This window comes from Pocillopora verrucosa, chromosome 14 (assembly GCF_036669915.1).
Source record: "Pocillopora verrucosa isolate sample1 chromosome 14, ASM3666991v2, whole genome shotgun sequence".
NCBI lineage: Eukaryota > Metazoa > Cnidaria > Anthozoa > Scleractinia > Pocilloporidae > Pocillopora > Pocillopora verrucosa.
In genome coordinates, this window is record NC_089325.1 from 2,988,514 (window position 1) to 3,014,169 (window position 25,656).

At 38.2% G+C, this 25,656-nt stretch overlaps 2 protein-coding genes and 1 long non-coding RNA gene across 5 annotated transcripts; all 3 read right to left on the reverse strand.

Moving 5' to 3' along the window:
* Positions 1-80: 80 nt before the first annotated feature.
* Positions 81-9,262, reverse strand: LOC131784299 (dachshund homolog 1). Its single transcript, XM_059101096.2, has 9 exons — positions 8,797-9,262; positions 3,705-4,425; positions 3,591-3,618; positions 3,386-3,472; positions 3,134-3,217; positions 2,218-2,283; positions 1,595-1,669; positions 1,021-1,086; positions 81-414 (listed from the first exon to the last, which is right to left on the reverse strand). Coding segments are annotated over exons 1-9 (1,509 nt in total). The 5' UTR covers positions 9,177-9,262; the 3' UTR covers positions 81-412.
* Positions 9,263-10,349: 1,087 nt separating this feature from the next.
* LOC131784301 (uncharacterized) lies at positions 10,350-11,246 on the reverse strand. The gene is made up of 3 exons (XR_009340194.2): positions 11,055-11,246; positions 10,727-10,812; positions 10,350-10,632 (listed from the first exon to the last, which is right to left on the reverse strand). It is a non-coding gene; the product is annotated as an uncharacterized lncRNA (long non-coding RNA).
* A 2,594-nt stretch (positions 11,247-13,840) lies between these two features.
* Positions 13,841-25,597, reverse strand: LOC131784364 (coiled-coil domain-containing protein 138). 3 transcript variants are annotated; one of them, XM_059101164.2, is made up of 18 exons: positions 25,498-25,597; positions 24,893-25,155; positions 24,020-24,105; positions 22,712-22,786; positions 21,776-21,928; positions 20,997-21,116; positions 20,449-20,526; positions 20,217-20,310; positions 19,560-19,597; positions 19,222-19,383; positions 18,834-18,959; positions 18,651-18,707; positions 18,112-18,241; positions 17,799-17,854; positions 17,259-17,327; positions 16,921-16,972; positions 16,070-16,208; positions 13,841-15,995 (listed from the first exon to the last, which is right to left on the reverse strand). In XM_059101164.2, the coding sequence occupies exons 2-18, from the start codon at positions 25,152-25,154 to the stop codon at positions 15,857-15,859; spliced, it is 1,836 nt and encodes a 611-aa protein (XP_058957147.2). In that variant the 5' UTR covers position 25,155; positions 25,498-25,597; the 3' UTR covers positions 13,841-15,856. The 3 variants fall into 3 exon arrangements, with proteins under 3 accessions (XP_058957147.2, XP_058957148.2, XP_058957149.2); XM_059101165.2 differs by having other exon boundaries at positions 24,893-25,129; positions 25,498-25,594; XM_059101166.2 differs by lacking the exon at positions 25,498-25,597 and adding an exon at positions 25,232-25,247 and having other exon boundaries at positions 24,893-25,129.
* Positions 25,598-25,656: the final 59 nt, after the last annotated feature.

The following is a 25,656-nucleotide window of genomic DNA, read 5'->3' on the forward strand; positions in this document are numbered from 1 at the left end:
TTCCTTTTGCCAATCGTTCCAAGGATTTCCACGTTTAACTTATTTCGTTTAAGATGGCAAACTGATTTTTTGAACAACGTCGGCAATTTCAACTAGAACAGACGAACTTCATAACAAAAACGACAGCTATTCTCTTCTTATATTTCTGCTGTCGGCTCTTGCGTTCCTCATGGTTCAGATAATTTCCGTTTCACTATCGCTCGCTACCTTTGTCTTTCGTTCAAACCGCCCTCTTCAGCAGGTGACAAAGTGCAAACGCATTGCAGACCTATGTTGTGACAATATGTTCGTCCTTCACCACTTCGACCCCGTTTAGCTCATCCGGCTCCATTTCTGATCGGTGGTGCCCAGGCCCTTCTTGACTCGGATTTTCAAGAAAGTTATGAACAAAGTTCTGGATCTCCCCTCTAGCTTCTGTCATGGGAAAAAGATCACGGAGTTAAATGCACCAATCACAAGCGCTGTACATACAAATACAAGAAGACATGTTCGCTGTAAACATTGGTGATAAAACTTTTCCAAAGACAATTGTTAACCCATCACACCCTAACATCAGTATGCATATTCTCCATACTGTTCTCTTTACATTTCCTATGGTACTGACAAGGAATTTTTTCAACATCCGCAGATTCTTCGGTTTTCTATAATTCTGTAATGTTTGATTTATGAGAAGAAATCCACAGAAAACTAGATGCTTATCACTCTCAGAGGTCAGAATTAAGAACAAAACCTACTAAAAGATTTAATTCCCCGAGCCACAAACGATTTCCTCGACAAGGGTTCTTTATGCCATCTACAACAGAAAATTTAAACTTGCACGAGTCATTACTTTACGTGATTAATGTTTTCACGTTAATAACCTGGCATGGGAGCTTTTGAACTTATCATCTTGCTTCATCTAAGTTAAATCTTTTTGAAAGGAAACCTTTCTGATGATATCAAATGAAGAGAAATACAAACGCTCCACTAAAAAAAAAAAAAATAAAAAAAATAATAGCCCGTATCAAGCACCTATCTTACATTTAAGCTTCCTCTCAGCTTCAATCTTGGCGCAGCGTTCTTTTTCCAGCTCTTGGAGTAACTCATCTACAAAAGGCGACAAGAAGGAAAGCATAAATCACTCAAAGAAAACTGCAGAAGTCAACCAGATATGTTAATTTCAAGAAATGGGTGTTGAAGGGTCGTTGAAACAGAGTCTTAAAGCCTCCTTGGTAATTCACTCCACCCCAATCCCCCTCTTCTCCTCATACATGGGACACGACCCCATGAACACCTACCCCTGTCAGCACGAAAAAGGTTTTTTCATTTCGCCGGCACTTTAATATATCAGGATATACCAATACAGGTATGTGATCATCTTTCTTAATCAATAGCCCCCCTTCCTTCCCCCTCCCCTCCCTCTCCTTCTTCTCTTCTTCCCCCCCCCCCCTTCTATCTCCCTCCTCCCTCCCCCTCTCCTAACTCAAGGAATTCCACATTGTAACTCGCATGTATTGTTAGTTAAATCACGTTGGTGGTATTTTCCTTCTTTAAACATTCTACTAGGCAGTTAGGTGAACTTCTTTCATAAACTGTCTATACATAGCTTGCTCACCGTTTCGCTGTTTAAGAGCATCTTGGGTCGTTTGTCTCAGCTGTTCTTCAAGCAGCTCACATCGTTGTTGTTCCTCTGACGAATTCGAAAGAAAAGAATCAAACTCAACGTTCTACCAGTACTCTGCTACACTTAACACCCTAAACATCGGTTTGCAAAATCTCCATTCTGTTCTCTATACTTTTCCCAGGGTACTTACAGGGAGAATCAGCTTCTTTAGTGATCTCATGATCATTTCTTTTATTCTCATGACCTTAAGGTTTGATTTAGGAGTGATAGTGTTGGGAGAAATAAGATGCATATCAATCTTAAGGTTTAAGAGATGTGAGATAATATGGCTACTATTTGATTTCTAGTCGAAAATTATACTCTTCCATAGAGGAAGACGAAGACTGAACAAGGAATATTAACTTTTCCTGTCACACTACAAAGTTCTTTCGCTATTAAGCAAACTACCCAGGGCTTAACAATCCGCACCAATTCAAAAGAGAAAGTGAACGTCTAATTTCCAGTGGCTTACTACTGAAGATACTTAGAACTTCTACGACTATATTGCAGGAAATAATTGATCGCTTAAAATAGTCGCTGATATGAAGAATTTGAAAGGACTGCCCAGAACTTACCAAGGAGTTGTTCAGCCAGCTTACGCCGCGCTCTCTTTTCTTTCTTGAGTTTCTTTTGAAGAAAAGCTGAAGAAAAAAACCGAAAAAATATGAGTGGTAAAGCTATAATCAGCAACACAAGTCTTAAGCAATTCAGTAGTCTACTTCATTAATTCACGCTTTTCTTTTCGTGCTTATTTTCAAACTGAAACGCAGACATACTAGCTGTGCCTAACAGACCGAGTTTCAAAACAGCCGGTGGCAATGACATGCTTACAGAAGGGAAACTATCCGCGTTTACGCTGCTTCGTCACGGTTCAAGCGAAAAAAAAAACCGAAACGCGTACACTTGTAGGAGCAGAATCGCAAGAATTGCATGCATACTTAAAGTTCCCAAAAGAGTTCATATCCTAGTAAATAGCTCCTGTGACGTCGAGTTTAAATAATGAAACATATATAATAATAAAGCCCGATAGAGCTTGCCACGTATTAATTAAACTGACTAAGTCACGGGATGCGAGAGCATAAGACTTCCTTTTTTACCGTGATCGAGCGTGCGACTCCTGGCGCTGAATTTCGCATAACGGCATGGTTAGCCTGAACTTGAAGCAAACTATAACCAGTTTAGATTAAGCGGATTTTCGTCAATTTTCGTTTGTGAATACAATTTTTCGTGTTTGATTAAAACAACCCGAATTTCACTTAAATCAATCCGTCCCGTCTTTTGAAGTAATCACATCTGCCTTCTTGCAAATCGATACACCTCACCACGACAGTTTTCTTGCCGCCACCAGTTTTCCTTGATATAATACTTAACTCTAAGAACTGATACACGAAAACTGTGAGGCAGTCAGGAAATGAAAATAAACATTGACATCTTGGCAGTAGGAAGAGTCGAAGATAACGAATGAAGGCCCGAAGGGAGAATTATGTTTACCTTTTCCTCTCTGCAGAGCAGCGGATTGTCTTTCGGCTTTCTCTCGAACCTCACGCTCGCGATGAATGTATCGGCGAAGTTCATCTAAGAAGAAAGGCATAAAATAGATAAATTAGTTTAACCCTTAATTCCCGAGATCTGATTGTAAATTCTCCTCTCTAGCTGCTACATATTTCCTTGTAAATTAGTTACGAGAATTTGGTGTTAGATCGAGATATTAACTTCTACGTATTTCTCGATGACGTTACTTACTTCTTTCGTAAACAGCTTGTCTCTCGTTCTGTCTCGTATTTTCTGCAGCCACCTTCAGAAGACCCTGTATGTTCAACAGAAGACTTTCTGCAAAAGGAAGAAGGCAGTGATAATTTGAGTACTGTGCGAAAGATAAATCTTGTAGTGAAAGATTCATTTGTAGCTCTGTTAAAGTTACATCCTGAAAATCACAGCTAAAACTAACCCGTGGATCCAGGCTCCCTGAATTCAGGCTGAAGAGGAAAATTAAATCAGATTAGTGATAGAATCTAGTTAATTGTAAAATGTATAAAAATAAGTTATAGTCTCAGTAACAAACCTCTCGAGATAACACGTGTGGCGAAGAGGCTGACATTTCAGAACCCGTATCATTAACAGCGGCATTCCTGAACTCCACATGCTCAGATGTGCCAGTGCTACTGACATGAGGTACCGAGGCTTCCACGTTCATTGCCTCTCCCACACTAGGAGACCTCCCTGGGCTGTGATTGGCCACCGCTGACGCACCGTTGCTAAGTGGACCGCCATTCGTTGCTGGACTCAACACATTTCCTTGCGGACTCAAAGACGCCTGAGGACGAGGTGGAAAGTTGAACGCGCATGACTGAGAGTTTGGCGGCACGGCAACGCCATTGGGCGGGCTTATGATACGTGATGGCGGAGCGTTCGTTGGAGAATGAATTACGTGTGTGGTAGAATATCGCGGGCTCCCGTGAAGACATGGTGGCGTGAGATTGGACGGTGTCATGTTCAGAGTGCGCTCAGGCGGTCGGGAAATTGGCGTTCTGAACTGTGGGTCTTTCCTTTCAGCCCCAGTTGAATTGTTGTTGGCATCACGTGACCCTTCAATCGTCAAAGTTACACCAGCATTAGGCGACGAATCGCCCGAAATGGACTTGTTCGTATCGTCTGTCTTCATTGGTTCTCCGTTCGATATGTTGACAGGTCTTTCAGCGTGATGATCGACTTTGAAATGCTTGAACGGATTGTTTAGCAGCTCGGGAGGAATGTCGGGATTCTTTTTACGTCGCCCTGGGCCCCTGAGGCAAAAAGTAAAATAGGATAAGAAACATAACGTCACGTCCCAGTTACCCTCCCCCCCCCTCTCCGACTGAGATACCCTTCCCTTCCCTCCCCCCAAAAAAAAGGATACTCCTCCCACGGCGACCGCCCGCTTCTATGACATGTTTACCTATAGGGTTTCCACCCGTATGACAGTCAGACCGAGGAGAAAAAATGGAGAATGTCTCTTTGCTGTCTCATTGAATACTATGGAAACTATTAAGCCTGGATTACCTTTTTTCAAGTGGAAACTAATTGACGGATCATAATTTTTTGCGTTTAGGTTATGGATAGGGTAAGAGTTATTTTTATAGGGGTGAGTTGTCGCCTTATTAGGTGTTAGGAATCGTCATGCATCCGATCAGTGGCTCCAAAACCCAAGTCAGACAGAACTGAAAGAGAAGAGTTATTTTCAGGAACAACTGTGCAGTAGTCTGAGCTCAAAAACAAGGTTAAACGTCAATTTCTTCTCTTTTTTTGCAGAGAATTCACACTCCGTCTGAGGAGAAATTCTAACTTTTCTTTACTATAAAACTGTTTTCAAACCTCGATAATAGAGCAAAGGATGGCGTAAGGTTTGAAAATGTCCTTGGGTAACACCTTACATTGAAACTTTCACCTGCGAAAGATTTGTTTTGAGTAAAAGTTTCAAAATTGTCTTTTTGAATAGTTCACATGTTGTCCAAATATTCCAGCAGCGTTCACCTTTCCAATTGCTTATCGATTCACGACTGTCATCATGAGAAGCAATATCAATGCACACTTGTACAAATATTATTTTTCGTCTTACTTGACTGCTTGGAATCATCTTCTTTCGTCCCTGATTAAACAAATATGTTCACCGCCTTAATTTGGGTAAAAATGCCAACATCTTACAGAATATTTACAATTCAACCGTTGGACGCGACATTTTACAGAGAAGTTTTTAAAGATCGGAAATGCAAAAACAAACTACAAAACCTCCATTAAGATCACCTATGTTCAAGCTGCAATATTTGCATTACATTCCTAATGTTTAAAGCTCATATTTCGGCCTCTTTGAAAAATTCCATGTAGAGTATTTTAGCATTAAAGCGTTTTGGAGATATAGGTTTTTTAAGTTGTTATTCACAAGTACCGATTCCGTTGCTAACCAGATCACAAATAAGTATCTGAAATATTTCCCTCCTGTCTTGTTCAATATTTTTGGCACATTTTCCTTCTTACTACGTAGAATCAAAAACATTTTCTCTCTAAGTAACAAATATAATGCAAGGGGAAAGCACCCGGGTAATCATCATGTTTAAGTCCCTTTTAAATGACATGTTCATTCTTATTGCCTGAATTTTTTTATCTATCTTCTGCATGTATTTCTGGGCGAACTTCAATTAGCTTGCACCAGTATTTGAATAACGGTAAGAATCACTTCACCGGCTTCCAACCTCTTTTTTAACTCTCAGTCCAACCACACTAAAAAGTGCTAGCCACAAGGAAGCTGCAGTGAAAGATATCATAAAATTACATATTGTACTTTATTCATGACATGCGATTGTTTCTTTAGCCGAATTTCTTTTTATCCTGTGGCGAACACACACGCCGAATCACACGACTGGACAGAAGATAAGCATTGAAAAGTCTGTTATTGTTAAATCAAGCTTTCCGGAGCAAATTCGTTTTAGGTTTAATAAAGAAAAAACAATTGTACTTTCAAATGAGAATCTAAGGAGCCCAATATCACACGAAAAAGAAAAAAAAAAGAATGTACTCGTACGACCAAAGCGCATAAAGTGCTCGAACACTTTCATAGTCAAGGCGCACAAATTTACACCTTGAGATTCTAAATAAAGTCAAAACTACACTGAATTCACTTCCGTGAGGTTTGTATCATTTCGTACTAGATTTGCGAGTAATTAACTCTTCACATTATTTAAAAGTGTTCAACTCCATTTCCTTTTTCTCATCACTGGAAATTTCACGCTGAAGCTATCTACTTTAATCTTCTCGTTTTAAATAGAGCTTGAGATGTCATTAAACTGATCTGTTTTATCAGCGGGCAAGTACAAAGTGGATTTGCACATCAGCATTTCCGTCTTTCGTATCGAAATCAAATTAATCCACAATTTGTACCTAAACTTCACGCAAAATCCTTCAAAAAGAAAGAAATTTAGAAATTAGAAAGCGATATTCTGGAGGGGAAAAATGGAGTCTTGCAAATGCCATTTGCGATCTCCATTTCTGAGCATGTTCTTAAAGAAACACCACAAGTAATCCATCTCGTGGGCAAATTTGCGTGATTCTATTTTCGGATCAATTCGTTTGCTTTCACTCATCTCTCTACTACTCAAAAGATTTGAATTCGATAGCATTGTGGAACAAACTAATGAGCCGATGGAATTTATATATTTTGATCTACAGCTGATTGGAATTTTCGGACACAATATTATCACGCAAGGGATTAATTTAATGAAAAGCTGTGTTCTTAGTTTGGCAATATTGCCCGCTCCGGATAACTCTCGAAAAGTTCCAGTTTGCATTTTTAGAGATTAAACAAAATGTCAAACACTTGAAGGCTGTATTAATTCGGCAAATGGCACGCATCTGCTAAACCACAACATTTATATAGCATCGCGCTTCAAATAACATATATTTATCTTCATCACGACACGTTTGGCGTGTGGCTTCGTGGCTAAGCATAATTTATCATTTACACTAAGAACAGTGCCATTTCGCAGTGAGACCATTTTAGTGAAAAATCAACGAAAACATTTCAACGAAAGCCCTAACTTACATCTGAATAAATTTTGGTCCCTGAGCCACGTTATCAACGTACAAATTCTCTATAGTGCCTCATACTTAATCCATTCAACATTACTGTGGAGAAATTGCAATCCATTCCTTGAAAACCACAAATTTGCAGTCTTCGTTTCAATAATTGTTTTCACCTGCAAAACTTGTAAAACCTTGTATCATCTTTGGAATTTAAAAAAAGGGAAAAGAAGAAAATGGAAGTTGGTTTACCTCATAATGATATGGTGCGATGGAGAAACCTAAGAAAATAATAGAAATTAATTGTCCTTTATTTTTCTACTTAGAATTGAAAGAGAAGAAAGCTTTAGGAAGTAATTTCAAGCTCACCACGTTGCAACTGCTAATCGATTTTACAATTTGCGCGGTAAATAGACCATTTCAGTTCGAATTTTTGAGAACACTCCCTAGAATGACTGCTGACGTTTAAAGAATCGACAGCGAATGAACCTTATTGGTCAACGAAGAGTTACACAAATGTCTAATATTCAAGAAATATCTTTCAATTCAAGGCGAAACTTCAACCTGTTTTTTTTTCTCTCTTTATCTTTTTTCCTGTCAGTTTTTTACGTTTTTTTCATATCACTGTTTAATTAGGTAAAATTCCCTCAGGAGGTGCGGCACCATGGTACTCTGAAAGAGACGGGGCTCCAAAACGCAATTTCATGGAAGAGACACCAAATGGATGAGATCATTCCTCTGTTTGATTTTTTTTTTTTTTTTCCATCGTGTCCAAAACTACCTTTTGTTTAAGGGAGTCAAAAAATTATTGTTGGGTGAGATGCAGAACTGATGACAAAAAGATGGTTAAGAATTGAGATAATTTTAAAAACGAAATATCGAAGGTTAAACGTGAAAATTTCAACCTACATCTTAAAAGTAGTACAGAGTGTGACTAAGTTCAGTTCAAGATCCCTAAAGTGTTCGAAAACCGAAAATCCATATTACTTCATTCTTATTTTAGTTAGACGCGTCACATGGATTTTGAATTACTAACACTTTTTGAAATTTAAATTAGGCCTCGCAAATGAATAGGATGGAAAAATTTAATGAACATTCTTGGTAAACATAATGCTAATTCAAAGCTACCTGTTTAACGCCAAACGATCCATTAAAAACTTCGAGTCAATTAACATAAACACTTTGTTTTCGACTGGAGTTTTCCTATTGCGAAAAGTAAACAAACTGCCTTCGCACCTACTGAAAACAAAATTTACCTTTTCCCACTGTGAGATAAAAATGTTTGTCCAGGGCAGTTACAAAATCTAAAGTATGTTATAATTTACGCCGCAAAATGTGTTGTACCCTCCCTGAACACAATAGGAAATAAGTAATTTAATGTCCAACAATGGCTTATTCAAAAAGTGTAATTACACATTGTGGGGGTTTCCGAACGAGTATGCACATTTACGCTTATGAAGTGGTTCATTACGACAAACTCTTCCCGAAAATTCGAGATTTCGTTTCAGAATTCTAACTTAATTTAAATAGAATTGTAAAATCTGAAGCTAAATGTCTTTGAATAATTGTAACGAGCGATGTTATTGTACCTGATAATTTCTTACCTGTAAAGCAAACAATCTTCGTAGAGTCTGTTGAAATCTTCGCGCGAGATCAACTTGCAGCGATTTACGACTTGACCTATGGCTCCAACACTTCGCATCATGCGAACTTGCTCCACGTTGCAGTTCTTTCCTTGAATGTTCATCCGTTTGAGTTTTGTGTACACAGTGTGCATTCCAGACACAAGATCCTTCAGAAAATACTCATACACTTGCGGAAAGCAAAGCAAATCTTCCCCCTCGACGTTGAAGGCGGCGATTTCTTCCCCGTTCAAATTTACCATTTTCAATTTGTAATCGCTCCCGTACGGTAATGTAGGAGTTTCCACTTCAATCGACTCGTAATGGTTTGGCGTTTGAGGAGAATACACTGGCGGCTCCATGTTTTTTTATGCCGGAGTTGCTGATCGCCGCAATGCGCAATTGTGTAACCGGCTCAGCGCATGCAAAAGTACTAATAGTAAACTCCAAGAATCAACAACTGTTAAATTTTGACAATGTCTAACCACGTGGGTAAACTTAAAAATCCCGCAATGCTCATGCGTTAGAAGGTAGCCACGCCCAAAAATCACAGGCCGCTGATAGGCGATTGGTAGAAATTAGCGAGACTGTCATCAATCAGTCTGAAGTTAGATTTGTGATGTTTTCTTCTGCTGGGAAGAAGAGTTTTTTCTTACACCAACAATCGCACCCGGGAATCAATTTTCAGATTTGATATTTGCCAGTGTGGCGTGGGTAGCTCTTGGTTTGCGTGGAGCGAATCATAAAGCTTTCGTGTGTTTGGCATATTTTTATGGACATTCCAAGACAAAATTGAATTGACTTAGATAATTACACATCAGGAAAATGGGTCATTTAGTAAATAGCTCGCTCCCGGAAACGCCAAGATCTGTAACAGTGTATTGTTTTCATGATAATCTGAGCTTGCATTTGCCAAATGGAATATGAATGATTTTGACAGATTTGCAGACTTGGGCACAGGCATTTTTAACGCGTTGATCGAAATGTGTGCTTCTGTAGGCGATATTTGATCAATATCATAGATTTATGGTTAAAAATAGAATGTTTTGGTTGTGAACTTGATTTGTTAAGTCAATTCTGTGTATTATTTGTGAATTCCTTTCTCACGGCGTATGATTTTGTTGATAACAGAATTCAGCGACATTGAACAGGAATACGTCAAAATCAAATCTGATTGATCCTTTTTCTACCAACAGTAACTCAACTCATTTTCGCCTTGCAGATCACGTCTCAAAACCCCAAATATCCTTCTATTTGAAAGAAACACGGCCTAATTTTGTGGATTCATTGGGTTTCTTTGTGTGGTGGCAAAAAGCATTGCATAAATACACCCTTGAACCGTGCTTAGCTTTGTAAAACCACATTAAACAATAAGAGACTGAGGTGTCAGAATTTCAATTAACGTGAAATAACTCAGTCGCCGTTTTCAATAAATCAGAAACATTCTGAGGAATGAAACTTGAGGAGAAAAGCCTCAATTATTTCGAAAGCTGGGCACGAAAGCCACAGATTCTTCCAAAACGTTCTAGCTCTTGCAGTTTCCAAATTTTTAAGCGGCAAACTTTACTCGACATTAATTGTTTTCTGTTCAAACATTTAGCTAAGTAAATTCTAAGAATCCTGTTGGTCGAAATGTGATATTTTGACAATACATATTCACTCAGCGCCAGTGTTATTATTGTTTTGTATTCTGTGATTTTCAGCATGATAACACAATTGCCGGCTTCCCTTTTGTCACGGTAATTTCAATGCATGGCTTATTTGCTGATTTGAACAAAAGCCTGCTCTGAACTCAAAACCCCACAGGCGAACGCGTCTCTGGAAAACAAACAAAAAACCCGAAGTTTTAATAAAGCCATGATCTTAACTTAAACATGATGATGCTTCTTGGCATACATATTGAAGTCATTACCTTTGTTGTCAAGCCAATATCATTTAATTGCCTAAGTTTCATTCAAAAAGCGCCCGTTGCATTCCATTTCAAAATGCTCACGTTATCTGTTGAGAAATACAGAAGCTCTGGATCTTAAAACGTATATTTTATGCAACAAGAAAGACGAACAGACTAACAGTGTTAGCTAAGTTTGCATCCTACAGCACGACAATTGCTGACAGTCATTGTTGCATCGCATAAAATGAAGTGTACCATTAAACTGTTTCAACTAGGGTCAGCTGAATGACCAGTCATATTCCCCATTCAAGCTGTCTATAAGCAACGTCGAACAGCAAGTAAATTGTACCTATTTTCAGTAGGCCGAGGCTTTTATTAGTCCATAATCTTCCGAGTCCACTCCTTTCTCCATACGCGGGTTGATAAAAACACAGTTTCCGGAAATATGTAGATCTTAAGTACCGGAAATGACAGATTTTTCCCTGAGTTTCCAAAAGCAAAACGTCATATAACGAGGTAAAATATATTTGGGAAAGAACAGAAGTAGATCCAAACTAAGACCCACTACATGGTAACTGGGGCGCCTAAAATCTCGCTTCGACGGGCCATGATCCTGTTGGTTTGAAGAAAACCATGCCAAACGGCTTCTCCAAAGTTGCGCTAATTTCACCCGTATTATGGGTAAAAGCGCGCCTTCCTCTAGGTTATGACGTAGCCCCAAAACGTGGATACAATAGGCAATCGATTTTTCAGTAAAAATATCTTAGTTTCGTGGTAGCTGCCTCCAGATTATTCGTTATGGGATTCTTAAAAGCAGCGGGAGAATCATTGTACCATTAAGATTAAGAAGGATTGCCCTACAAGCGGAAAACCAGCAATGGATGAAAGAGAACTTCTTATTTTTTTCCTTTTTTTTTGTAACGAACACATTTTTATCTGAAAACTTAAAAACAGGAATATGCTTAGTGCAATGGTGAGAAACTCGATTGACGTGTCGGTAACGAAGACAATTAAGAGAACTGACAAATTTTTTTAGTTTAATTAATTGTGACAAATGATATCTTCTCAAGAGCCTTTTATTAACGGAGCCAAAACACAAGTCTGACCGTAAAAACAAAGTTATGTTCCAAGGCGACTTCCACGAAAAGTTTATCACAGCACGAGTTGAACCGACAATTACACTGAGAGGAAGTATCACAGATGTTTCCATGGCATAAACAAACATAATAGGAATTTAAGCAGGAATTTCGAAAAACTGTGAGAAAAGGCATTGTCTGACAACAAGAAAATAATAATGATCTCAAGCCGACAAGGAGAAATCAGTTTTCGAGATGCAAAACATTTCGTGACACTGATAATAGCCACTAACGTCATGGTAAGTTTGAGCTATGAAAGAGACTAGTATCGGTCTGCTTTAAGTTCAACTGGAGTTAGCCCTTTCCCTCGGGCCTTTTAATTTCGTTATCCTTAAAATTCAAGAATTAATTAATAAGCAACTTTATCAAACCATTGTAGTTCTGTTACCAGCTACAAATGAAGTGAATAGCCAAAACTTTACAGCTTTAACGTGTTGTTTTCATGTAAATCCAAATTCCCTTAAGTAAAGTACCAGAAAATGTGTTTCAGCTAGAGGGGAAAATTACTAATCAGATACTGGATTCAACGGGTTCATTGTGTTGGTTGGCGATTAAATTCCGTCATTCGTCCGGCATGGGATATGCACAAGTTACTTCAAAATCTGTAACCAAGGCCACGACAGTTATACCCTGCGTGGCAAGCTCTGGACGAGAATACTGAGTACAAGCCGGTAAGAGAGCAGATGATACGTAGATGGACCCTCACTCGCGTGTCTTCGTAGCAACCACTTGGGCGACAATGCGAAGTAAAGAAACGCACAAGAGCCGATGCAGAGTAGATGAAATCTCACTTGCGCGCCTAGGAGACAGGCTGTCGGCAAAAATACAAAATAACACGCGCCGAGTAGAAAAGATTATGAGCAGATGAAATCTCACTCGCGCGTCTTTGCGCCAAGCGCTCTGCGAAAAACACAAAATAACACGCGTGTAAGAGAGCTGATGAAATCCCACTCGCGCGCCTGGGTGACAGGCTGTCGGCAGAAATGTAAAATAGTACGCGCGCAAGTGAAAAGATGATGAGCAGATGAAATCTCACTCACACGCCTGCCAGGCAAGCTCAGCAAGCCTCTGATAAACAGCTTCTTCTAGGTTTCCAAAAAGCCGCCTTCTGAGTCTCTCAGCATGCACAATTCAGGAGTAATACAGAAAGGAGCGACCTCAGTATTTGTGCCGTAAGATTCAGAGTAAGAGGGTGTGGTTCAAGTTTAGATCTCGCTCATGTTTCATCAAATTCCTGACTCTTCCACGTACGACTTAATTTAGTAAGAAAGAGGATGAAAAAGAAAATAAAATTATCACACTGACCAAGTAACCTAATAAAACAAGACAAAAATAGTTGATGAAGAACCGGAAAAACAAACCAAACGAAGGCTAAAATCTTTCCGTGAGCGTCGGAACATATTAATATCCTTTAAAACACGAATCAATGGTGTTAAGAAACACAGCGAACTGAAGTATGCAATTCTACTCTTATCTAAACATGGGAAATTCCTCAGAGCTGTATGAGTGAGGTTCTTCCGCTAAATAGTCCTCGAGCAAACATTGTTCTATGTAGAGTAGTTTCGTGAAATTTCATTCCGTCACGTAAAGGCAAAGCAAAGAAAATGAAGTCGTGAGGACATTTAGCTAAACTAGTTCAAGAAACTCCAAAGCAAAAGTATCCTTCGAAATACAGAGAAAAATGCACTACATGTAATTATGATATTATACAGAAAAGGTAGAAACTTCGGTGTCCCTCCATCATTTAATATTTTGTCATGAGGAGAGCTGCACGCATCCGTCGCCCACATCTGATTTCCCTACAGTTTTCAGCAGTAATAGACTTTTACGGTGACACCCACGTCATTAACCAAGTCCGGCCTATTAGGATGCATTAAAGTAGCCGGGCTGAAAGTCCTTTCGTGGCAAAAAAGTTTCAAAGGAAACATGGAATTTCGTATCGCACCACCCCTGCACCACACTCAGGCTTTTTAATGAAAACTGATAGTTTTAATCCTTAGCTAATTTTCATCATTTATTACATCTTTTCTTTAAGTTCTTTTAACACGAGGGGATTATAAGATTTACAAAGTCTCTACACGAAAGGTCAATAGCATCGCTTAGTTGAAACACCAAATAATCGCGGTATTCTTACGTCCTCAGGTAGTGCTTGGCTGAAGGATTTCAGTGAATTCCTGGTTATTCACTTTTCTTTGCGTAAATATTCAACTCTTTTTGTAATTTGAGCATGCAATTCAAAATGTACTTAAGATGGTATAAATGAGACTTGGCGTTTTTAACGTGATTTACGCATTAAAGAAGAGATAAACTTAAAGAGAATTATCAAAAAAATTCGCAACGTGATAATTTGAGGGGGAACATAACGAACGCAAATCAGGTAGTTTATATGAGCGGAAGAAGCCCACGTTTTATATTTGGTGAAACAAGACAACGCGTGGCATTGTCACAGACAATACGTGGCAGCGCAATTCGGTCTATAATTCTTCAAGAATTAGACACCACCCAATTTTAGGCGCTTCTTGACTTTACGTGCTATCCAGTTAGAGGCGCCCTGAGCGCCGGACAATCGTCAGTGATACCCCACCCAATTTTTAAAGCAATCAGATTTTTGGCGATTTCCCATTAAAAGGCGTCACCCAATTCTGGGTTCAGTTCTATTGTAGAAACCAATTAGTTTTAGACGCCGACCAGTTGATGGCGCCATTTGATTTTAAGCTTTATCCCACCTTTGAAAAGCCTAATTAAAATCGCAGGCAAACAGAGGGCGACACTCAATTTCTGGCGCTTGTGAAATGAGGCTTCGAGCAATTCCAGGGATCATCATCCAATTTAGTGATATATGGCTTATGGCCAAAATCGTGTTTTTTAACATGAAGGCGGTTTAAAAAACAAACAATTCAACAAACTCCTGCTGGTTACATTAGGAATTCAAACGATTAAATTCACCGTTGTAAGCGTGGCCGTCCTTAACGAGATTTCATATTTCGGAGATGCAATCAAGCAAAACAAATGTTTAGATTACTAGTCTTGCTAGATTGGTAATTTTTTGATAAGGAAATCAATAAATTCTGAGAAAGAGGTTTTTCCCTCGTGGTCGACATCCGAACGGGAAGATTGAGATGTATATGTTGTGGTTCAATTTTATCCTTGGTTCAAATTTTATTTTCCTTTGTTTCAAATTCGTTATAATATATTACAATACCCAAAAACAAAAGAAAAGAAAATTTGAACCAAGGATAAAATTGAACCACAACATATACAGCAACAATGCGACCAGGCCTTCATTATTGGCGCTTCAGCAGGAGTATTCCTTCGCCTTTGGGGTAGTATGAGGTCTTGAACAATGCGAGCTGGCAAGAGGTCTGCAAGGGGTCTAGTACTGTCTCATTATTTGTGCCAGACCCGAAGCAAACCTCTTCTCAAATCTTCCTGCGGGTGGAAACGCGCGTTCAGCAGGGGCTACAACATAGCAGACAAAAAAGACTGAGATACAGCTTTATACAGCAAAAAATATTCCTCCATCCTTCTTAATGAAGGATTAAGAGGCGCTTGCCAATTTTAGGTTTCTAAATCATCTGGTAAAAATTTCTAATTGTGATGTACACTTCATACATGCATAGTTTGTCTCTATTACGCACTCTTTGGAGAGGACAACATTTCCTTGCCAATTCAGAGGTGATTAAGATGTAACTTCTCCCTTCAATATCCATACATTATCCAGCAAACAGGTAATGAGAATGCTCAAAGTTATCAGATAAAAGTTGTTATAGAGTTTCAGTCGGTGTCGGGTGAGAATAGACTGACCTTCAGCTGGGGATACTCTCTGTATACAACACCACATTCTCTTCACCAATTTACCTGAAAGAGTATAGCAGCTAACCGGGATAATTTCTACCTTTGTATTAAGATTTCGAGAGTCTATAGCCAATGACTCGACTCCATGCCGTCGTCGTTCGTTAATACAAGCTCAGTGACATTCAACTTGTCCAGTAGTGTTGTAGTTTTGGAGCCACATTTACACCTTTCCTTTACCAAGGTTGAAGATAATAGATCGCAGGTTCAGAGCCAAAAAGGCATTCTGTGGATCGCAAGTTCGTAACATTTCTTGCACTACGGCGGATATCTGGAAGGCTTCGAAGTATCGGCGATTAGACCTGCAAAAAATCGAGCTACTGAGAGGACAGCCCGAAAGTGTGAAGTGGAATACATTAAAGATAGTTTTACTTACTTGATTTTAGAGAGTCTTTGTAGGACAATGCTCAATTTTTCTAGTATTTTAGGATCCATTCCCTTGTGTTGCAGCAAATTCACGGCTGTCCTGAACCAGAGTTCGTTTGAACAGCTATCCAGAAACACCGCGGTAAATGCTGAGAGTGTATAACCAAGGGGGGGTTAGTGTCTCTTCGGATAACATTCTTCGCCGCCTCAATTACATGCATAATGCAGAACGTTATTCGGATGCCTGGCTAAAAGCCATACTTTAAATCTATATCTCTAGAGGCATACTAAAAGGAATGGGTCTTGGCTCAAAAACCAGTCCATTGGTTCGCTTCCAGATCTCTTCCGCGATTGAAATTAAAAACGTTAATATCACGATCTCGAAAGTTAACACGTCATATTAAAAAAGAGAAGAAGAAAATATATTAAAAAAGAAAACATTAAAAGCTTTTTGTAAAGCAACTGCTAAGGGAGCGCATGTTATAGCTATAAAGTACCGCAATAGTTCGTAGACCCACAATGTTTGATCTTGGTTATAGTGGACATGAATGGGTTGAGAATTACCACAACCCTGCTCTCGTTCTTAAAGTCGCAAACTTCCAAGGAACAGCTGCTATTTTCTGTTTCTTACTCTCAATTTCGTGCCATTCCTTTGATATCCCACCACTCCTTAATTTCAATAAGCACACAGGCGCTAATTCGAGCTTAAATGAGCAACAAAACCCCTTCTATAGAACGAGCGAATAAATAAGTAAATAGGACTTCTGAAAATGATTCGTTGTAAAAGGTAAGAGTGTAAATCTTTGACTCTATACATGGCATGGCATGAACCGCATCAGTTTATCACGAGCTCAAACTTACGTGAATCGACAGACATCAGTAGCATTACATCGACAGCACTTCCGAGGAGAGCCTGGTAAGGAGAAAAATGCAGAACTTTCAGCTGAACAAAACCAACTTTTTAAAAATGCTCTGGATCCAATTATCCTATCCAGTAATTTTCCTGTAGATTAGTGCAATGATTTATCTAAAAGACCATGTCCTGTTCTCTCAATATGCTCTCCCTCTAACGACCTCCGTCTGAAAAAGAGTTCAAAACCTCCCCTCAAGGAGTGATCAAAAGTAATAATCAAAAATCTCTTCAATGAGAATTAACTTCCCTACAATCACTGAATTCTGACCCCCCCCCCCCCCCTCACCTTATGCACAAGCTTCATGTATGATAACACCACGTATACTCCCTCGTAAGTAAGAAAAATCTGCTTGCCCTGTCACGGAAAAGAAAATGCAAATCATCTATAACAAACTAGAAATTACAGATTATATCAAACTGTGTTGGAATGATAATTATTAGAGAGAGATAAGCATCTAATTTATCTTTACAACATCACCCTCGAATCAGACATTAAGGTCACTTCAACAACTTAAGATTAAAGCTCTTGATTGTTAAACAAATTCTCCTTGTCAGCACCTTAGAAATTGTAATGAGAATACGTATTGTATGGAGAATATGCAGCCGTTTTTCATGCTGTCATGCAATGCTCTCCCGGAAGCGTTGCAAACAGCGACTTGTATTCATCTCCTTCACCGTCACCGTTATTGTCACTGTCGTCATCGTCGTTATCATTTCAAATTATTATTGGATTTTCTCCAGCCCTTAAAAACCTTCCAGCTGGTCGTTGCATCTTAGTTCTATTCACACCCAAGTATTAAAACGCTTGTTTCGAAGGCCAACTCACCAAATCGTCTTTCAAGTCAGTTTTTAAGACATCAAAGACATGTGCCAAATAATCGACTACAAGAGAACAACAGGATAAAAAAACATTGGTTAAAATATTTGCCTTTCAAAATCAATTTCAATTTGTACTCACATCATTCACGTAAATTTGAAGGTAGCTCTTTGGCGCAGTTTCATTTACAATTGATTCAAGAATTCACTGAAGTCAAAGACCGTGGTCTGATGTGTAACAAACTGATACTAAACTGCAATGAGTGAAAAAATTGACACGAACAAGCAGACAAAAATAGCTGAAATTGAAGCAGTTGTCTCACCTCTAGCGAGTGTTTTGAGGATAATAAGAGACGAAAGAATCCTGACAGCAACTGTGGGGCTATGAAAGTAGATGTCAACTTTCTGCTTGTCACTTTTCAGACAAACTCCTTCCTCTGAAATTTTTGACACCTGAAAAATAGCCAGTGTTTTAAAAGGAATCTCTGTATGAACAGTTCACTCCATTGCATAAATTTCCGTCAAACTTTGTCCGGACTGACCTGTTCAAAACAAGACTCTGACGCAACCGTCTAAAATTAGACGAAACCGTCCGGAAAGAGACGGAACTGTCCGAAATGAGACGGAACTGTCCGAAATGAGACGGAACTGTCCGAAATTAGACGGAACTGTCCGAAGTTAGACGTAACCCTCCAAACTTAATAGAAGCGGCAGGGACGAGACGAAGCCTTCCGAAATAGGACGCAACCAAATTAAAACCAAAGTTATGCTTGTTAAATTAGATATTTATTTATTCATTGATAATTTCTCCAACCCACGCAATAAATCAAAAAGAGACTATTTAAAAGAGGAGTTTTTTTACCTGAGGTTTGTACAGTTCTTCACCAATATGTCGCAATGTGGACGCCAAAGCAGTTCTCTGCAAAAATGACAACAAAAAAGCAATTGAGAGGGAAAAAATGGAAACGCATTTAAGACACAGGGTCGTTAGTCCAATAACAGATCTATGTTGAAAAATGCCATTGTGTTTGGTGCGTTTAGGTACCTGCGATCCTTGCACTGTCTGTTCCATGTAAACAATACTCCAGTAGGTGAACTGTAAGCAGGGCTGTTGTAGGCGAGGATTAACACTTGGTAGAATACTAAGTATGTCTGACATGCCGGGTAAAATCTGCATAGCAAAAAGGAAAAAAAAATAACAGTAATAACTAATTCATCTTCTGACGTTTCTCGAGAAAGACGTCTGGTTGAAGAAACAATCTTTTGGAATTTTTCTACCAAGGAACCAAAACTATGCTATATAGTGTCGAACACACGCGTTGTGTTCACTTTTTTGTTCTGCCCCGCAAAAATCTGTCAACTTCCCTTCTTCTCCTCATAGGATCCACCCAGTTCAGTTCAGTTTTCATTGAACATCAATCAAGCTGACTTACTTTCAAACATTTTTCATGTACCAGCGACGAGGGAATGTCTAATTGCTGTTCTTGTAGCCTTCCTTGTGGCGAGTCCTGAAAAGTTGGCATCTTCTGAAGATGAACTTCTGAAGTCCAATCCAGCAATACAGCCAACACTTCAAATAGACCAGAAAAATTCACCTGGAAATAAAAAAAAACCCTTTTATCTCTCAAGATATGATTTGCTTATTCATTTCAAAGGATTCTAAAACAAGATGATTGTTAAAAAAAACAAAAAAACAAAAAAACGAGGCATTGTGGCAATACAAGGGAAAACAATGACATTACTATTTACAATTAACATAAAAACTTTTTACCTTGTTTTGAGAGAAAGACACTGACTTGGCCACTGTCTCTGAAATAAATGAATACAGATCATTGATTTAAACTATTTCTGAGAAGAAAAAAAGGGACACAACAGACTTCATACACTAAGTTAGTGTGCTGGACTCCAAGTCAAGGGGTCTGGGTTCAAGACCTGACCATTCTTGGACAAAATCTCTTATTCTCACAGTGCATGTCTCCTCCCAGGAATGAAAATGGGCCAGCAAATTGTCAGGGAAGCCTGATGAAATGCCTCATACCCCTAGTAGCTTTATGCAAAGGAAATTGGGACAGTCTCACTGGGTAGACCACTTGCCTTGAGTACAGACCTTTTTTACACAAAAATGCTAATATTTCATGAACGTTGTATCTGCAGGAAAAAATACTGGGTACTAGAAAGTGAGAATCATATCAAATCACTTTTTCATGAAATCCCATTTAAGGACTCCTAAATATATTTCATAAAGTTGAGAAATCAAAAAAAGTACTCCGGCACTGGCAGTGGGGAATGCAATCACTAGAGAAAAGGGAGTACTTATTTTAATTTCTTATTCCTGAATTCTCTTTAGAGGGCAGTTTGTTATTAGGAAATATTGGAAACAATCTGATCTAAACAACACATCTTGAACAAGAATATTGTAGGAAAGTACCACTTTTGCCATGCGAAGTAAGCTTGTTATTTCTTTCTTTTTCAATCTCTCTATCCTCTGGCTTGGAATTCCTCTGCAAAAATTCATTCTTTCTCTGAATGGTAAGATTAAATAAAAAAAGTTAATCAAATAAACATTTATATTGACCATAGGTGAAAAGAACCTCATAAAATTGTCTCAGCTCAGATTTTCCCAAAAGGAACCAAATGATGTAAACAGAATTTCTATTTACCTGCAGGTTAGCCAGTCTGTGTTGAACACTCAGAGCTTGAGTCTCAAGCTTTTTGTTTTGAATTTCAAGGTCAGAGATCTAAGTTGATTCAATAACAGGAAACAAAAGACAGTTCCATGAGGATTCTTCCATAGAAATTGAGTGACAGGAAAAAACTCCATTAAAGGAACAAATGTTATTAGTATAGGTAACAACAAGATTTTGAGTGTAATTTGGTGTTAGTAAGCACAAGTAAATTTTTCAAAGACAAAAAAATTGCACAAGCCTGTCAGGCAAGTACAATTGTAGTCTTTGAAAACTTTACAAGTGCTTACTAACAACAAATTACACAATAAATCATAATGTTACTTGTTAATTATTTACATAAAAAATGCATAACAGAAAGTCAAGATGAAAAAAATTTTAGCAGTGCACTTGCTATTTATAATTTGCACCTGTGTTACAACATTGCACTTGTTTCCCAATTACTCTAACGGCTTTTCATATTACAAAGGCACTTATTAATGATCCCTTTAAAATGTTTGAGTAAAGTGAATTCTCTCTATTACCTGTTTCTTTAGCGAGTCATTCGCAGTTTTTATAGTATCAAATGACTCTTTAATCCTCTTGAGTTCCTTTGTTTTCTTATGGATGATTTCTTCAAGCTCACCAAGCTTTTGTTCATATTCCTACAGATTGTTGTAACAAAATTTTTTTCTTCTCAATGACAAACATCAATATGAACTACTCTTTCTTGATTAAGCTCCTAAAGCTTTTCAATTACAAATCAAATAGATTTCAAGTTGCCGTGCATCTGTTCAGTAGTAGATCACAGCTGATGACATTAAAATATGGTAAGAACAAAAAAGTGACACAAGGTGCCACTCAAGAGTGTATCACTGATGTTCTTAGCACAGTGTTATGTCTTTTTTGATCAATTACTGAACAGACCCACAGCATGGAATCTATTTGTTTTATATGATTAAAAAGGAAAAGGTCTTTTAACCCTTTAACTCCCAAGATCTCATTAGTAATTCTCCTCACTGTCTGCCATACAGTTTTTGCAAAGTTAGTTTTGAGAATTTGGTATTGGATCAACTAATAATCCTCTTACTGATATTTTTCTTTATTCTCATCACTTGTTTGCTTGATATTGTATTGATATCATAAAGAGAAATTCTGTCTTGGTCACTTATCAGAGTTAAAGGGTTAATGGTAATGTCATCTATCCATCTGATCATAAGTATGAACCAATCAAATTGCTTGTGCAACTCAGCTTATCATAAAATCAAAGATGGTACTCAAACCAGCCATTGACATTGACATGTAGTCAGGAAAAAAACTTCACCTCAGTTACAGCTTGGCAGCGATTCTCAACCTCTTGAGTCACCACTTTGTCAATAATAATGTCAGTTGTGTGGCTGAGCTTTTCTGCATCTCGTAATGCCCTCTCCCTCTCACGTAACTGAACTTCACGTTTATGAAGAGCTTCACTTTCTTTCTGTTCACACACACACACACATAAAAAGAACAAATTCATTATGGAACCCCGCACAACATTTTTGCTTGGTACATAATAATTACCTCAGTCAACAAAATTAAGCCAATAAACATAAAGCAATGAGTGGAAAAGACAAAACATTTATACTGAAGCATCATGTTTCAATAATTGGCCCCACACACAGTAAACCCCTGACACAATATCAGAGCTTCTCTCCATGTAGGATTGCTAGGGAAACCTGGCAAAATGCTGACAGACCAGCTTGACCTACTTATCCAATCAATGGGGAGTAGCCAAGAATAACAGACATGATCTCCAACTAAAAAACCTCATGATTATTTCCACAAATTCTTCTTGACATATGTATACAGAACAGTATAGAAAACACACATACTCCATGAGTGTTTGAAGCATGCAACTTAATGAAAACCATGATAGGTTAACTTTGGCAATGCAATGTGTCAAAAACTATGTGCACACATTTTTGCCAAGCATGCTCTTTGGCAGGAAAGCTGCTTGATGGCATGATGATTGTTGCCATTTTTAAGCTCATTTCTTTTTCACTTTACATTAAAATGGCTCCCTGTAAATGTTACGCTAACTTTGTAAAACTAGGTCATCTTCCCACTGTGTGAAGGATTAATAACCCATTAATCCTTCACACCCAAAAATGAGTAAGCTAACCAGGAAATGCAAAGGCAATTTCAGCCACCAGGCATTATGTGCAGACTCAAGGTGAGTCATGGTAATTTTATATCTGTAAAAAAACTGCTTAGCACCAACCTGCAGCATCATGCTAATCTTGTTCAGTTCTTTGTGTACCTTTCTCACATTTTTTGCCTCCAAATGATGCTGTACCTTCAGTAAAAGAATTGCAATAAGTAACCACCTACAGCAATAAAATGTCTTGCCTCTGAGGTCCTATACATCAGAGATATATTTATTTTTTAAACAGTACAGATTTTTTTAATCAATGGCAACATTCTGGTATTTAATTCCTTTGAATGTTTCATGTTACTTTTTGTTACAATATCAAATCCAGCAGAAAAGTCACAAGAACTCACAAACTTATCAAATACAGTACAGCTGAGGGTGTTTTCCTGATAAAAAACCAAGTTAGCCAATTGATTACACCTAGAAAGGTAGCACAGCTGGAAGAGAAAACTATTTATCAGATAATAAGCAATTATTGGATGAGGTTGAGCATGACATCTTACAAAATTGTTTTATTATACAGGTTAAACCAATCTGCAAATTAAGAACAAGACACTTCTCTCTGAGTTTGCGAGAGCTTGAGAACACTACACAAATGAGAGGCTTGGAAACTAGGCAGACCTTGAACTTGACATGAAGACCCAACAGCTTCTGTAGATATTGGGTTATCACGTCAACTTAGCACGCTGTTATGTATTGACTGCATGCTCTTGACCAATCTGAGTTTTCATTGCAAATGTGTAATCATAAATGATAACTGACTACTCAAGGAGCTGACATAGACCACATTTTTAACACTAGGCCATTTAGCCAAATGTCATAAGTCCCTGAATTTGTGCATCCTTTCAAAGAAGCTCCCACTTCAAATAAGCACCCCTTCTGTTGAACAAAATTTTTCAACGAGCACTTTCCCTGCCATCCTTTTCCCTGATTGTTTGAGCATTTTCGCATGATATTTTCACCACCCAGAGTGACCTACAAAGACATTGTTGCACAGCAGAAAGGTGATAATAGAAATAACGTCAACCAGGGGAAATACTGGGGTGAAAAACAAAATTCCCTAAGCTAAAATTATAAGAAATGTATGGCAGTCAGTGCAGAGTACTGATATTTTCATCTTGGATGTGAAAGGGATAAAAGAGTGATCAGTTCACCAGATTACCAAATTAAATGTTTGGTTTGAGTACAATTGAAGTTTGAAAAATAACAACAAGTACCAGGCAAATATGAGATAAATTTGGATTGATGCTACGTATAATGAATAGAAAATTCTTAACATGATTCTCCTGTGCCCTTTTTTTTTTAAAGCATTTGGAGTCACTGGTTGCATAATGAAATACAAAATCAACTGGATTTTCTGCCAAACACACAACTTACATCTTTATCATATGATTTTGTTGCTTGTCTTTGTCTTGCATGAGAACTTAGAGACTTCATGTGAGCTGAGGAATAGTCTTCATTATCTAATGTTTCAAAAATCAAAGGCAGTGTAATGTTATTAAGTTGATATCTACTGTGAATAGAACAAGAGAGATGGTAAGTTTTGAGCTTGGTAACAAAATAGAGAAAGATGTTTTTTTTTTGTCTTGTCAGCAGCATAGGGCAGAGAAAAAATTCTGAGTCCACATGAGGAATTGAATCTCAGACCTATGCATTATGCACTGCAATGCTCTACCACTGAGCTTCAGAGACTTTATGGTGAATAAAGACTATTACAAAGTTCATTTATCACATGCGTCCTGCATACTGTTAGGATAAGCAAAGTCTTTAACCCTTTAACTCCTATGAGTGACCAAGACAGAATTTCTCCTTACAATATCAATTCAATATCAACCAGATGAGTGATGAGAATGAAGAAAAATATCAATTTGGGGATAATCAGTTGATCCAATACTAAATTATCTGAACTAACATTATATGAATTGTATCATTGACAGTAAGGAGAATGATAAATTTGATCTGGGAGTCAAAGAATTAACGCCACATTTTGATATCTTCTGTGATCTATACAGACCCTCTGCAACATGGTGTTAACTTGTTTTATAAGATAGAAAAGCAAATTGTTGTGGACGGTGACATCATCCATGCATCTGTCTTCCAATATATTATAAGAAAGAACCACTGAAAATGTGTTTATCATTCAGCTTGTCACAAAAGCTAATCATAGTTTTTGCATGAGTCAGTTAACATTTATGTCTAAGTAAAGTCACAATAAGGTTGTTAACAAATCTTAGAATGCAAACCACAAACCATCAACATCATCTTCAGTTTCAGAAGTTTCTGTCACAGTCTCAGGAACTACACCATCACCCTCAGCTACTGAACGCTCCAATTGTTTGGAACCCAAACGCACAATCTCATACATAGCTTTTAGAGCTTTGTTGTACTGTCTCCTCTCAGAACTAGAGATACCAGAGGTTGCATCCCTGGCTGTGTGAGGTGGAGTGAAAAGATTTTGGTCTGGGGAGGGAGGATCGGGTTTCTCATCTGCATGAGAGAACAAGCTATCCATTCTAAATGTAACGTAAAATAGCGTGTTATTGAGGAAGCCTGGCAAGCTTCAGTACCTTACTTCGCTTAATTACTTACCATTGCCAAGCTAAATGGGAAAACAAGCGAAAAACATCTAAAATCCCATTTTCCTTTGGTGACTGTTATCTATAGCTACAAAGAAAGTTCATTTCTACGTATGTCTGTTCAGTGGTACCACTTTATATAACTACAAAAATATTTAATTTTTCCGTGTGTTTGAGGTAGATAACGGATGACGTTGAAAATATAACCACTGCCCGTTTCGCAGTATTATAACCATGTAAACTTCTAGCAAACGATTTATGGCTAAATTCACTTCTTACCTCTAAGCATGAGGAATTTTAGAACGAATGACAACTTTGAATCTCAAAAAGGTTCACATGAGAAAGCCCTCTCTCTACTTACACAAATGAAATATGGCGGCAAAACAAAACTGAGTGACCAGGCCAGATAGCAACACGCGAGAAACACGCGCGCCTACT